Source organism: Lepisosteus platostomus, chromosome 15 (assembly GCF_059453375.1).
Source record: "Lepisosteus platostomus isolate fLepPlt1 chromosome 15, fLepPlt1.hap1, whole genome shotgun sequence".
Lineage (NCBI taxonomy): Eukaryota > Metazoa > Chordata > Actinopteri > Semionotiformes > Lepisosteidae > Lepisosteus > Lepisosteus platostomus.
The window spans coordinates 15,673,183-15,687,180 of record NC_142625.1 but is presented as its reverse complement, the minus strand read 5'-3'; the positions used below and the strand labels follow the sequence as shown (position 1 = coordinate 15,687,180).

Genomic DNA, 13,998 nt, shown 5'->3' with positions numbered 1-13,998 from the left:
CTATTAGTAAAACTATCAACTATTTCTAAAACTGTTAGTAAACCCTAGCAACATGCACTTGACTGGGTTCGATCTTCTCAACAATAACTGCCCTTGGAATTCTAGAACATTAAGAGGTTTTTAATATTAAATGTAATGTATGTTTTCAAATTACTCAATTGTTCCATGATTGAAGCCAGTTATGAAGGTTGGGCTGAATTAATTACTGTGAAGAATCCAGGTCTCACACCTTCAAAGGAAGATATAAATATTGAAAAGAAGGGAATTAGAAACCAGATACAGGAAAACAACAGTAAAATGAATTAACAATGAAAAAGAATTCATTGGATTCACTGCGGTGTGCAAGCACTTCGGCATATCAACCACACTGTTCAACAAGATAAAAGAAGACTCACACTGAAGACCAAGTCCAACAAAAACATACCGCATAAGGAGCTGAACAAACACTGATTTCAAGGTCTTAAAATGTGTGACAAAAGTGACATTCAGTTTCATAAATGTAATATATTTTCACAAAAGCCACTTGTCCTAGGGAAAGCTGTTTCAACTTTACAAATTGATCAATTACTTCAGGTTGAAAGTTTCAAATATCACATTCTGACATGCTCAGCAAGCGTAATAGCAACAGTGTTAGATACTTTCTCTGAGTTCTCTGAGTTGAGTTTCATTGCCTTGTATTATGCAGAGCTTTAGTTAGTGCTGGTGTTTTGAATTTCTAGCAGGAGGAAGAACTTGACATGAATAATTAACAGAAATTCAGAATACTTCATACTGTTTGCTATTTTCGGTTTCACAAAGGACATGAATAGAAAATAAACAATATTGTGCCCTAGGGAAAACCTTTTAAGGATACACAGCATTTCTGTATCTCTGAATACACCCTAAAATATTACACATTACATCTACATAATTCATAATAACATTGTCGTGTAGATAGCTGCGTCAGGAACAGATAAAGGTTTATTCCTCTTTTCTTTTCCTTTCAGCATGGAATAAACCTTTACTTTTCCCATAACATAGTCATGACATATTGCACATACAGTTTGTTACAGCATGATCCGTTTGTACTGACACAATTGCATTTATCCTTCCCATTTATTTGTAGTAATTGCTTTCATAGATAAGGGAACAAATGAATATGTGTATCCCTGTCATCTACGTTTGTGAGAAATGAAGAGTTTGCCAGAGGGAAGAAGCTGAAATTGAGAATTAAGAATATGAAAGGGATCTAAAGAAACGGGTGATTTTTTTAATTATGATTTAACTGGACCGATAAATCGCCAAACCACCCTGTCGGACTAATGAAGCTCTCAGTTACACCCTGGCAAAAGAAGAGCATTATTTTCTCGCTCTTTCTCTGCAGATCCAGCAGATTGGGGGAAGACTGCCGTCTTCTCTCAGAAGCCTCACTGGCGGACGTAGGTACGCAACCGCTCAAACCAACTGGGGTGAACAGACTAACGGCAGGTGTAGAGGTCACGGCACTGCAAGCTAGTCCAGTATTGCTGTTAACAGGGCAGGAAGGGCTTCATCTTATTTCCACTAGATGGCAAGCACACACTGCCTTTAAAAGAACCTGACAGCCGCCAGTGAGCTAAGCTTCAAATATTGCGCGTCGCCGCTGCTGGGTACTGGAAACTAGGAAAGTTAGCTTAGGCAGCGAGGGGCGGAACACTCACTATTCTGCACAGCCCTCTTTTTGAAGGCGGCCCTCTGAACGCCATGCTTTTAAGTTGAGAGAGCAGAGAATCTGTTTCTGGAGCTTCTTGAATGGAGGAAACTTCGCCGTGGGGGTCTCTGGCATCTCAAGCCGGCTTTTCAGAGAGCCCCGAAGGCAGCTGAAGTTCGCGGCGTTTTGAAGGAAACCCGAACGTTTTCTGCTGCGTTGAGTTTTGCACATTTTAGGAATTTTAAACGGATGAGGGGCAGCGGGGATGCGCTGGACATGCCCAGACATTCATTTAGGATGAGGGTGCGAGGGTGAGTGACGCCTTTCTCCAAGATCTTCAAACAGTCAGCACTAATGGCATGTAAAGTTGTTAGTTTTTTTTTATATTGGGAGTCATTAATCTGGCGAACGATTTTTTTTAATTATGGGAACTTAGGTCCTTAAGGAATGAAGAGTGGGTTGATTCACGTTCCAAACGAATCCATCGCAGTTCACTTTTCCATTTTATCGATCTTTAGACACTAGAGAGGCTTGATTGCCCAGTCTTGGTATAATAATAATAATAATAATATCAACTACAACGTTTTACAGGTGATGGGGACTCCCCTCCACAAATAAAATACCTTTATTTGGAGGCCCACCTGACCTGTTGTCGGGAGTCCTGCGCTGCCGGTAGGGTTAGCTTTGGCAGACTGGTTTAAGGTGAGGGGCCAGCCGGAACAATCCACACTGCAGCCCCGTGACGTCGCTATTATTAATATTATTAATACCCGAGAGAACTCTGCCCGGACCCGGGACCACGGGACCCCGGGACCCCACCCCTGGAGCCGGGCCTGGGGTTCGCCTGGTGGCCGGGCCGGGCTGGGCTATCCACGTATCTCGGCCGCGACCAGCCCGTGGAGCCTACGGGACTCCGGGGACCCGTAAATGTGGGCTCACCATCCGCAACACGAAGAAGGGGGGGCCGGGTGCGATGCCGGACGGGTGACGGACAAGCCGAAGAAATTAAAGTCGTGGTAGTTACTGTGACACTGTGCAGAATAGGAAATCTTCAATCCTCAGGTCTAAGGTTGGACTTTTCTGTTCTCTACATCGTTTGCATTAGGTATTAAACTTTGATTTTTTTCCCCATGCACTATTCAAAAATTAATTTAACTATCAGGCTAGTACTGTAGACTTACGCTACCTGAATGAATGGGTATTTCCGTCGTATTTTTTTCCGAGAATGAATGTGCAGACTTTTACAAGGAAGTGACCATGATCGAGAATTCCAGCAAATATAATTTACATTTATTCTTCTTTACATAATCGTACGGCATAGTCGGCCCGGTTTCGTTTCGATAATGAGTTAATGTGGCCAGACACGGCATTGCAGTTAGACTGTGACGTGCGCAAAAGAGAAACAGATTTTGCAAAACATCCCAGCTCTTCCGTGAACGGAGGGTGCAGACCAAAGCGAACACCGAATTAAGTGCATAAACCGAACTATGAGGTTGCATTTAAGTAAGTAGATGTGAACGTGCTTATCGTGACATTATTTTGACACATGCACGAGTGTTGCCCCGTTTGTTTACGCCGCTGGTCTTTGCAGTGGGGGTGGGGTGTAGTCTGGGTGTAGAAACGAAACCAGTTTGAACCAGTATGAAAAGGGGTGCAAGTGTAAATAACCTGGGAAAGGGGAGATTCCAGTAAAGCACGCAGGAGCAGCAAGGATTTGAAATGCATCAACTTTCTGTGTGCTGCGAATGGTTTCAGCGCTTGCAAACCGATTGCGTTGCCACATTTCAACGTAAACAACAGACTTCCTGAATTGAAACCGAAGTTTTTTTTTTTTCCATCGGTGACTGTTTTCCGTCTTTGCGCTACATGGTCCTGTCAGTTCATTTTTAAAGCCGATTATGTGGTTATTGTTGTGGGGAAAAGGAGACACATCGTCACGTAATAAGAATAAAGACTTTGATATTACAGTGTTTAATCAAGATTAGCTCACTTCCTCATGCAGTCTTCGGGTTTATGGTGATCTGTTTACAACTGATTTAACTAAACTTACTGGCCACTTTTTGTAATCATAATTACAACGACAATATTTACGTTTTTATATATCACCGATGTTTCAATTCCCATAAAGATCATACTGTCGGTGCGTTTCGTTTGGTAACTGGAATAACTGCCCGACCAGTTATGTATCGGTGAACAGCAGGACTGAAACGAGAGGCAAATTAAAAATTGAATGCTGCGTCATCTACTGGAAAGAATCGTTAGTGCCGTGCCTTAACTTTTAACGTGTTGTTAATTTTCACAAACATATCTGGGAATGTAATAAGTGTAACTCGTGGACATTTGGCAAAAATGCGATTACCATCATTTTTTTAAATTGCAAATCATGACCTACATCGTGTTAAAATATAGTTTTTCAATGGAATATTCCCACAGCGTCCTATCTGACATGGGTAGTTTACGTGTGTGCAGACCATGATGGGTTAAATCACTTACCATGCACTGCCCAGGTGGAGCCGGGAGTACCTTACAGAAAAGTGAGCTGGTACAAGGTATGGCATTTTTACACTTTCGGCTGAAAAGGATGAAAAACTAACACCGTTAAGCAATTGTCATCCCAAAGAATCCTGAAGTGTTTCACATATATAAGAGGGTTCCCCATTCATCTGTCACTGAATAGCAGAACAGCCAGCAACTCCATTATATTGTAGATCTCTTAGAAACGTGGGAGGTCAGACTGTGCACACCCTGAGTGGAATATAACCAGATCCGGGAGTTAACATCCCCAGTGTCATAGGTTGATCGTCATCAATCGAGAAGTAAGGACCTTGGTTTAACATCCTCCTAGAAAAGTGTCCCTGGTCACCATATTGGGGTGTTAGTCTGGAAATGCTCCAGAATGAAGATCGCCACCTACTGGTCTACCCGCAGTACTAGCAGTCAGGGGCTCTGGACTCTTAACTGGAAGGGTGTGGGTTCAAAGCTAGGGTGGGACATGGCTGTCGGACCATAAGCAAGATAGGTCTTACGAGTTACTGTGCACAGTTCGCTTTTATTGTGGTTTGAAATGATGATCCTTTCGAACCCCGAAATCTACAAATAGCCTTGCAGTTCCCCTTTAAAAAAAGAGCGGGCTTGTTCTGTTCCTGTCCTGGGCACGTACAGGTCGAAGAAGAAGGGCTCGTCGGCTTGGTTTTGAAGAACCTGGAAACTGGGAGGTCGTACCTCTACGGCTCGGCCAACCACAGCTACGCGATTGGGGAAGACCTCGCGCTCCTCCTGCCCGTCTCGGCAGCGGGGGACTGTGGGAGCTATCGCTGCACGTTGTGGCCCCCCCTGGGCCACCAGATTCAAGATGGCCTCTCCACGTTCCATACCGTGGGTGAGTTCAGGAGGGCTCAATTGCCCATTGTGGAAATGTTCAGGTTCAACAGCCCCACAGTCAGAGACGCCAAGTTAGAGTATTGACAAAAAATATATAGAAACAGGATAGTTCCTGGCATATCCTCATTAGACCGGATTCACCAGAGAAGTCCTATATATAACAACATTTCCTGGACACCTGCTGATAAAACGGTTCTTCTGCATGGTCCCTTCTGGTAGCCAAACGTCATCACTCCAACCTGTTTTCTTAATATAATTGTCAGAATATCTATCCTCTATCCAACAGTTTTCTGAAAGCTTCATCCAAATTGGCATCGTGGGGGAGATGGAGTCTACCCTGTCAAGCAATGGGTGCAAGGCAGGATACACCCCGGATGGGACACTAATCCATCCCAGGGCACACGCAGACACAGAAACGCGCACGCTCACACGAGAGCCAGTTTTCACAGGAACCAATTAAGGAAACCAGAGAACCTGGCGGAAACCCATGCAAGCATGGTAGGAGCATGCAGACTCCACACAGATAGCACCTCAGGAATTGAACCCAGAGCCCCAGTGCTGTGAGACCGCAGTGCTAACCACTGAGCCACATTGCTGCTCAGTTGTCTGAATAGACCCACTCATTTAAACACTACAGTGATACTACACAGATCCACAATTGGATACAATGTTGTAGAAAACTCGCCGTCATCGGCTCTCTTTCCATATTTATGCTTTTTAGGCTGCCCCAAGCCAAGGATAACCCCACAGAAGCCAGACAGAATAAGCCATTCCTCTGGGTGGGATCAGAGGGTCTTGACCATGATGGTGGGCGTCACAGGAGCAGTATGCTTGTGCGTTTTTGTGATGGTGGCTGTAGTGGCTGCCAGCCTCTGGAGACGCACACAGGGACGTGCGTACAACAAACTGCAGGTGGAAACGCTGGGCTGAGAGTCTCAACCGTTCGGTTGACTAAAACGCAAGAACTCCTCGATGTTCAAGATGAGACTCTGGAGGTAAATCGGGATAAACACCTTGATTCAAAATGTTTAGTACGCTTTTGGTTTCCTAAATGGAGTTGTAAAAGTGTTCCTCAAGATTGTGAGCTTCCTAAAGGTCTGTGTTGTAGTTTGCGCTCTTTGTCCCTCTTCAGTGAGTTTTCTTTCATGCATCAGTACAGTCTTTTTGGGTGTTGTATATTTATATGCTGGCAAATTAAAGCCTATTTTTTGAAAGGTCAGATTGTAAGTATAGCTTAAGGACACAATGCATACTGTCCTTACAATATGCATTATTCCCTTAAATTTTACTTGCAATTAAAGCTCTCAAAAAATAGCTTTTAATTTGTCATGCATTATTGTAAACTAATAGTTACTGCTGAATTGGTTTGATTCAATCATAAATAATAAATATTTGGACTTTTTTACTGAATTTTCTGAATTTGTATGACAAAAGGATGTGAATGCCATTTCAGTTTAAATGATTTTTGTTTCATACCAACATAATTTCACAGATTGTTTTGTTTTTGTTGTTATTCTCACTCTAGAACATTGCAATACTCATACGGTGAGCAAACTCCAAACAGCCTTGAGTCATGTGAAGAAGCCTGAAACTTTAATAATAATAATAAGAATACACTTACATCGTGCTTTTCTGGACACTCCACTCAAAGCGCTTTACAGGTAATGGGGACTCCCCTCCACCACCACCAGTGTGCAGCCCCAGGTTGATGATGCGACGGCAACCATAGTGCCCCAGTACTCTCCACACACCAGCTCTCAGTGGGGAGGAGAACGAGGGATGAAGCCAGTTCAGAGATGGGGATTATTAGGAGGCCATGATTGGTAAAGGCCAGGGGAGAAACACCCCGGGGATTTTAATGAACACGGAAAGTCAGGACCTCGGCAGATTCCTTGAAAGGCTTCTCGGGCTGTGCGGTAGGTCCTCGTTGCGAGAACGAAAGAGTGAGGCGATAAAACGCTGGTAAAAATGGGACTACTGCACCGAGGCGTCCAGTCGCTATGGACGTAATGGAAGTCGGGCATCCATTATTCTACTTAAATTTTCACATGGGGGGTTGCGTCTCAAATTTCAGCGAGGTGTGAATATTTCAAACATTCAACGTTTTAATCTGGGTATTCTTGGAAGTCGCGGTTGTTTATAATGGGTTGGAATGTTTTCACCAACGTTACTGATTAAAACAGAACGTGGATATCTAGTTGCTTTTAAATGGATGAGTGTAGAATATCAAGCATTCTCTTTAAATGATTACAATGACCAAACTTCAGGAGGAGCTTGGGAAAGTGTAACTGCAATAACAGGCGCTGGAATTTAAAGTGATCAATTGACGAGGTTTTGCATATAGATGCTGAAAGTGTCAAGTTTCGTTTTTAACATAAGACCATCAAATCGGTCCTAAATCTCGACGTTTAAGTTGGTAATTATTCTTTTATATTGCATTACTTTCAAAGTGACAGTAAGTAGATCTGTAGTCTCAATTTTAACCACACCCTAATTCAGTAGGTTGAGCAGGGCCAGTACATCATAAGCAGTGATTTTCACGTTCGGCTACTGGACGATCATTTATCAGTAAATCGGAGTTTCAGCGCCCGTGCTAGACGATGTAATGATGAAAATAATAACTTGGCTAAAGTTGTGTTCTCTTCACATTCGACTCCTTCATGCTCGTCTTGTCTCTTTCACTTTCGTTTACTAAATCTTACAGTTGCACCTTTGACAAAATACCATCAGATTTAAGAAAACATTCGGGTATCGAGGTCAGACGTAGAGATCGTTTTTGAAAATGGGTATTAGCTGCCTTTTCCACTTTCATAAGTTTAATTACATTAATATGCATCTTAAAATGTGTGGCGTGTTATTCTGTAACACGAAACCGAAGGGAATTTGAAGTTGCGAGATATTGGCTCAGACCTTATTTCCCGGAAATGGTTGAAAACTTTGTAACCCGGAACTGTGGAATTTAAAAATATATTTAAAACCTGTAAAATATCATGTTTGTAGAACTCAACGCAACAGTCTTAAACATACACGTAAAGGATGTATAAGTAAAATTGACAAAAATTAAACCGTAGCCGGTAGGAGTAAGCTCCTATGTGATTATGCAAAGTTTTGCGGTCGGGTTCTGTTCCGGGTCCTGTTCACCGGCTTGTGTCCGAGGTCCGGTCCATAAGGAGTCTGCCCCAGCCGCAATGAAACCCGGTGAGACATTTCTGTTACTGGCGTGAGCGACAAGACCGGGTTGCGAAATCGTGTGCTGTTCACCTAACTTGTATGTCAGAATTGGGAGGAAATGGAAAATGACACCTTAAAATGCTTACGTCAAAAACAACACATTGAAATGCACATATATAAAAAAGAAGAGTTTCAAATGGAAGCACTTTAATAGAAGTAGTTTTTCACTTATTTATTTGCTTTTGAGACGAAGGCAGGGACAGCGAACCAAATAAGCTTTTAACACAGACAGCGCAAAGCGAAAGTAAAATTATTCAAGGAGCTACAGTAGCACTCAACCCTATCTGCTGGCGAGAAACAAAAATGTAGCTTGAAATGTCTGTAGTCGCGCCTCCAGAACCAGATATTAAATGATATTCTTTTGTTTTTGTTATTAGAATTTGGGGATGGTATTTCAGTCGTAATCGTTCAGTTGAACTGTTACAGGTTTGACATCCCGTGTTAATTTACTGTTAGAAAATTAGGGTAGTGGTTGCTTCCAGTTGATGAAGAATTTTTATGATTGTAAAATACATTAAATAATAAACAAAGACTACACAGAAGTTGCTCCTCTAAAGTACAAGTGAGGTTTTTTATATGCCGTATTAAAAGCTTTGCCATTCCTTGAGAGAAAAGCCCTGCGCAATATTACTAATAATACTGCAGGAGATTAATCGATGTATTTATAAAGTTAACAGTCGTGTTACAACAGCTGTTGAGAACTGCACCGTGGAACAATACAATTTAGTAGTGTCCCAAATGGAGGGATATTTATTTCCATCAATATCCACCAGAGGGCGATAAATGTTTTTACTGGGTGTGTCCTCTGGCTGTTCATGAGTCTTCTGTTCTTATATTTATCTGTCCATCCGTTTTCTAACCCCTTGTTCTGATTCAGGGCCGTGGGGCAGGCGGAGCCTATCCCAGCAGGCAACAGGTGCAAGGCAGGGGTACATTCTAGATGGGACGCCAGTGCGTTGCTAGGCACACACAGACACACTCACACCAGGGAGAACATAAACCCTAAGGATTGAATCCGGGGCCCCACCACTGCAAGGCAGCAATGGTAACCACCCCACCACACAGAAACAAAACCAAAAGAAAACTCTGGTCTAGAATATCTGCTTATCTGGATGGCTGAGCCTCAGGCAGGTTTGCTGGGTGTGGTAGTGTTAAGAGGGGAAAGCTGAGAATATCATTTATTCATTTGAATATTTCTCCTTGTAGTCCTGTGCACGCTGAGCCACCTGATCGTCTGCTGGAATATAGTCGTCGTCGCCCTAGGACTGCACTGTCCGCAGAGAGGGAGACTGCTCTGCACAGCTCGGCCTCAGAAAGGAGTGCACTATCGCAGGGTTAGCTGGTACAGGGTAGGTACTTCACTTCGAAGGTCCTGGGTTCTCTCCCTTTCTACCCACCCAGGCTGACAGAAGATCTTTGGAAGAGATACATCATGTGAAATGAAGAGGTTCCTCATCTTCAATGGGAAATGTATTAGAATTTAAGCTTGAAGTGTACTAGTGATGTATCAGCTTGGTTAGTGGAGGGTTAAAGGAAATGAAGAGGTATCTATGTAAATATTTCTCAGTTAGGTGACAGGAAGCACTAAGGACGTTTGTGAGAGGAGGCTGACCCGGCATCCGTGACAGAGCAGACAGTTAGACAGTCTTGTGCAGATTCAGTTTTATTGAGCTCAGTAAGCACAGCAGCATGCTGGGTCTGCCCCACAGAACAGACAAACTGCAAGGGTTTCCCAGCTCTGAGAGACAAAACGTACTACCGTACTTCACACTTTAACGTGACAGGAGTTGACTTTATTTTCCTCCTTTAACACTTGCAGCAGGGCGTTTGTTGTTGTAGCCGTTTGCTGTATTTTGAGATGACCCAAGTTAACAGATCTCGGCAATCATTCGAATGCCTTCTACAGTATGGTTCAGTACTAATATTGTAGTGCTGGAGATATGCGGTATAGATATAGGAGTAAAAACTACATGTATCTTACTTGTGGGTTGTAGGTCTACCAGAGTGGAAAACCGGGTAGAGTCTGTGAATTACTGCTTTGGTTGCAGATGGATTCTGATAGATAGGAGTTTGTGGCAGCTTCACAGTGATTGTTTCTGGGCTGCGAGCCTGTTCAGAGATCACTAGGCTGTTTTCTGTAAATGGGGGTGAGCTGTTGGTCCTGGAAACTTTGCTAGCAGGTCTTGTCCCCGTGGGTTGCTTTGTGAGTCATAGTTTGCTAAATTAATTGTTTGCAGAAACGTTGTTGTCGATGCAGAAGAGCATTCATTCAATCCTTGTGTTCTGCACTTCCTATTCTACCCTTTCATGTTACACTATCTAAAAGCATTGGAGGCCAACCATCATATCACAAACGTCATACAGTACTCATCAAGCAATACTCAGAGGGGCCAAATGACTTTTTGTCCTCTCTTATTACAATATAGAAGATGAAATACATATTTGCTATGAGTATAAAAGAGTTTCACAAATGCAAAGAGGCCAAGGTTCTCATCAGAAGCTCCCCAGAAGTAGGAAAGGCTCCCTGTAATTAAAGAGAGCATTGAGTAACTGTACAGGCATAAAATAACATACAAATGAGAGGAGGCTATCTGGTTAGTCCAACAGGTGTGGCTGAACCTTTTGTGGTCTCCAACATCACAGCTGGACAGCTAAAACCAGACTTTCACAATCCTAAACACAATTCATTCTGCTCCCAGTTCTGAATGTATTTCCTCAGCCTTTCCACTTGTTGTCACTAGTTTGTGTTTCCCTGCTGTTTAAGCAGACATCCAGTGGTTTGACTGTGTCAGATCCCTTAAGGATTTTGATCACCAATATTACAGAGCAGTAAAAGCACACACAATATTCCAAATGAGGTCTTGTTAGTGCGGTGCACCAATTTTAACACAGGATCCTTTCATTTAAATTCGATAGATTTAAGTATCCTAAGATTGTATTTGCCTTTTTATTGCTTCTCTGGGGATGGAAATGTCTGCCAAAAAATTTATGTCTATCTGTTAGGTAGTTTTTTTCCAGATCTGTGTTTCCCCTTTTGTATCTACAGTTTGTTTTTGCTACTTACATGTGTTAACCTTGAACTTTCCTGTATAAAATGTCATCTGCCTGCTGTTTTTCTAGTTTTGGATATTGTGAAAGTCTTTTTGAATCTGCTTTGCAGCTTTTGCAGTGTTTTCTAATCATCTTCTTATTTTGCTGCCACGTGCAATCTTGAGTGAGTTTACCGACCAGAATCTGTAGTATTCAAATAAATTAGTAAGAACAGCCAGCCAAATACAGATCCCTGTGGTACTTCACTGTTTACTCCATTCGGAGCATTCACTCCTTCTCCATTTCCAGAGACATGCATTACTTTCAATGCTTATCTTTTATAAGGACCTTAATCAAAGTCTTCTCAATATCTAAAGAACATCTGACATGCCTTGCATCCTTAACTGCTGTTGCCTTTTAAAAGCAATCTGATGTTAAAGTTAAACAAGACTTCTTTAAATCAATGTTGTCTGTCCCTTAAACTACAGATGATGCTCTCAGTTTTGTCTGAATGATCATTTCTGTAACCTTACACGAGTCAAAATAGGACTTGTTGCTCTTGATGACTTGGTTCATTTGTTTTTCTTTTCCTCGTGTTCTCCCAGGTATTCGGTGAAAACCAGCTGTCGGGTTTGGTCTTGAAAGACCTCCTCAGCAACTGGACAAGACCCTACATCCATGTAAACCGATCCTATGAGATTGATGCCGATTCCTCACTTGTCGTACCGCTGCCTAGAGCGGAGGATGAGGGTCTGTACCGCTGTGTGCTCTGGGCACCAGTGGGAGAGCAGATTCAGACAGGAGATGCACTTGTATCTGTGCATGGTGAGTATTACACGCTGTGTAAATGAGGTTTTCCTTTACAATACTCTCCCAACCTGGAAATGCTTATTATTGATTAGTTCTGCTAAATGCTCTAACCCCTGGACAACACAGGGAGATTGAGGTTACCTGAATGCATTCATTTGACACTCCACCCTGAAAGCACTATTCACCTCTTAATATGTTGCTGGCTCCATGGTATTAGGACCAAATTCAGGAGAAATTAGTTATTAAAAAGAACAAACCATTAGAGTATTGTGGTTGATTTTCAGTTTTTGACCATTTCCCCATTGTTAAACCATAATATTTATAAAAGGCCATAATCTCTTACGTTTCCTCATTATTATACTATAAGATTTATTAAGGGCCACATCCAGGAAGGTGTTAAACAGCTCCCTATAGCCAGGAGTCGCGCAAGCTATTGGACTCATAGTTTATTAAACAGCACACTGGGAGGCTTACGGAACATAAGTGACTTGCTGGAAGCTAGTGATGTTTTTTTTCTTCTCTGTCACAGGCTGTACTCTGCACCAGTCTCCTGTAGTGGACATCCAGCGACGAGCAGCACTGAAGTTGCCGGACTCTGCTGATGCGGTTTCATGGTTGCTGCTGTTAGGTCTTCTAATTGCCATAACATTAGCGGTGAGAAGGAGAGAAAAAACGGATTCTCGCATAAAGTGTTAGAATTGTAAATGCGTCAGTCCTGTGGGGTTAAAATTAAAATTGACTTGAAACATTGCTTTTCTCTGTTTTTGTTTTTCTTCGCCATTAATAAAGTACAGGACGTATCTTTCCCCTAAGGTTAGAATGTGCCGTTTCTAAGTTACCACCTCTTACGGGAAACTATGGGTAGTAAGAAGCTGTTTAAATGTCAGCAGAAATGTATGCCACTAAGTCCGTTTGCTGCACTCGGTCATATTTTCCTCCAACCTCAACAGAAAAGCCGTCCTCAGGAAGTTACCCTATTCTAAGAGCAAGATAATCAACAAGAGGGACAGTATGTGGGCAGTTATAGGCAACCGCAGATGGCAATTTTGTATAGGTTTTAGGAAATGTCGGAAAACAAAATCTAAGAACGCAAGACACAGCGCGACAGAGTTGCCCCCTCTCGATGCGGAAATGTTGGACTTGCTCTTTGAATGATTAATTCTCCAGCTCAGTAAGAGCCGGGATTCGGGAATGATGCGAGTCTCATTTGCAGCGGGGTGCGACCACTGCGCTCCAGTCCAAATAACAGGACAAGACAAATGCGCCAAGAGGAAATGGGCATCACTTAAACCCCAGTCCTGTGCGCTTTATACTACAGAGAAAAACAGGGGAAGAGAGGAAATAGATTCTGTGAGAGGGACACGGAGAATGAGGGATTCTCGAAGCTTTTGCAGATGCAGCTGTTTGAACAAATCTGAAAAGTCAGAAACTCTTCTTATTCCGCCCACCGTTACTTATTTTTGGTTGATGACAAATTCACATCCCCCTATACCACCTACTTTGTATAATTAAAAAAAAACAGGTAATAAAGACAAGAAACGTGTTACGCTGAGGTTATCGAGTTTGTGGGACGGAAGATAGCATTCACAGGTCCCGCTCTGCTTCCAGTGTGGGCCGTTTCCTATGGCATTTTTTTAAATTAAATTCGGTAAGTCTAGCTATTTCGACGTCAGGTCACAATTCAGTTACAAAGCCTAGACTAAAATCATGTGTGAGAGAGGAGAGAATTCTTAGACCAGCGTCAGACCAACTGTTACCCTTGGATTTAAATATCCTTGCTTCGTAATTTAGTTTATTAAGTCTTGCTTATTGAAATATCATTTTTGAGGAGTGACATCTTTTCAGAGTGAAATGAGCGCTGTGAGCAATTAGAAACT

General features: G+C 42.5%; 1 protein-coding gene across 1 annotated transcript; it reads left to right on the top strand.

Annotated features, from left to right (window-relative positions):
- The first annotated feature begins 2,990 nt into the window (after nucleotides 1–2,990).
- Nucleotides 2,991–12,871, top strand: LOC148648075 (uncharacterized). The gene is made up of 8 exons (XM_088607533.1): nucleotides 2,991–3,172; nucleotides 4,103–4,218; nucleotides 4,832–5,048; nucleotides 5,772–6,045; nucleotides 6,702–6,966; nucleotides 9,488–9,630; nucleotides 11,917–12,136; nucleotides 12,651–12,871. Exons 1-4 carry the CDS (start codon nucleotides 3,157–3,159, stop codon nucleotides 5,978–5,980), a joined length of 558 nt encoding a protein of 185 aa, XP_088463659.1. The 5' UTR covers nucleotides 2,991–3,156; the 3' UTR covers nucleotides 5,981–6,045; nucleotides 6,702–6,966; nucleotides 9,488–9,630; nucleotides 11,917–12,136; nucleotides 12,651–12,871.
- The last annotated feature ends 1,127 nt before the right edge of the window (nucleotides 12,872–13,998 follow it).

Coding starts and splice junctions, on each gene's coding strand:
- LOC148648075 (XM_088607533.1), top strand. Junction 4,219..4,831: donor GAAAAGTGAGCTGGTACAAG/GTATGGCATTTT, acceptor GGGCACGTACAG/GTCGAAGAAGAAGGGCTCGT. Junction 5,049..5,771: donor CTCCACGTTCCATACCGTGG/GTGAGTTCAGGA, acceptor TATGCTTTTTAG/GCTGCCCCAAGCCAAGGATA.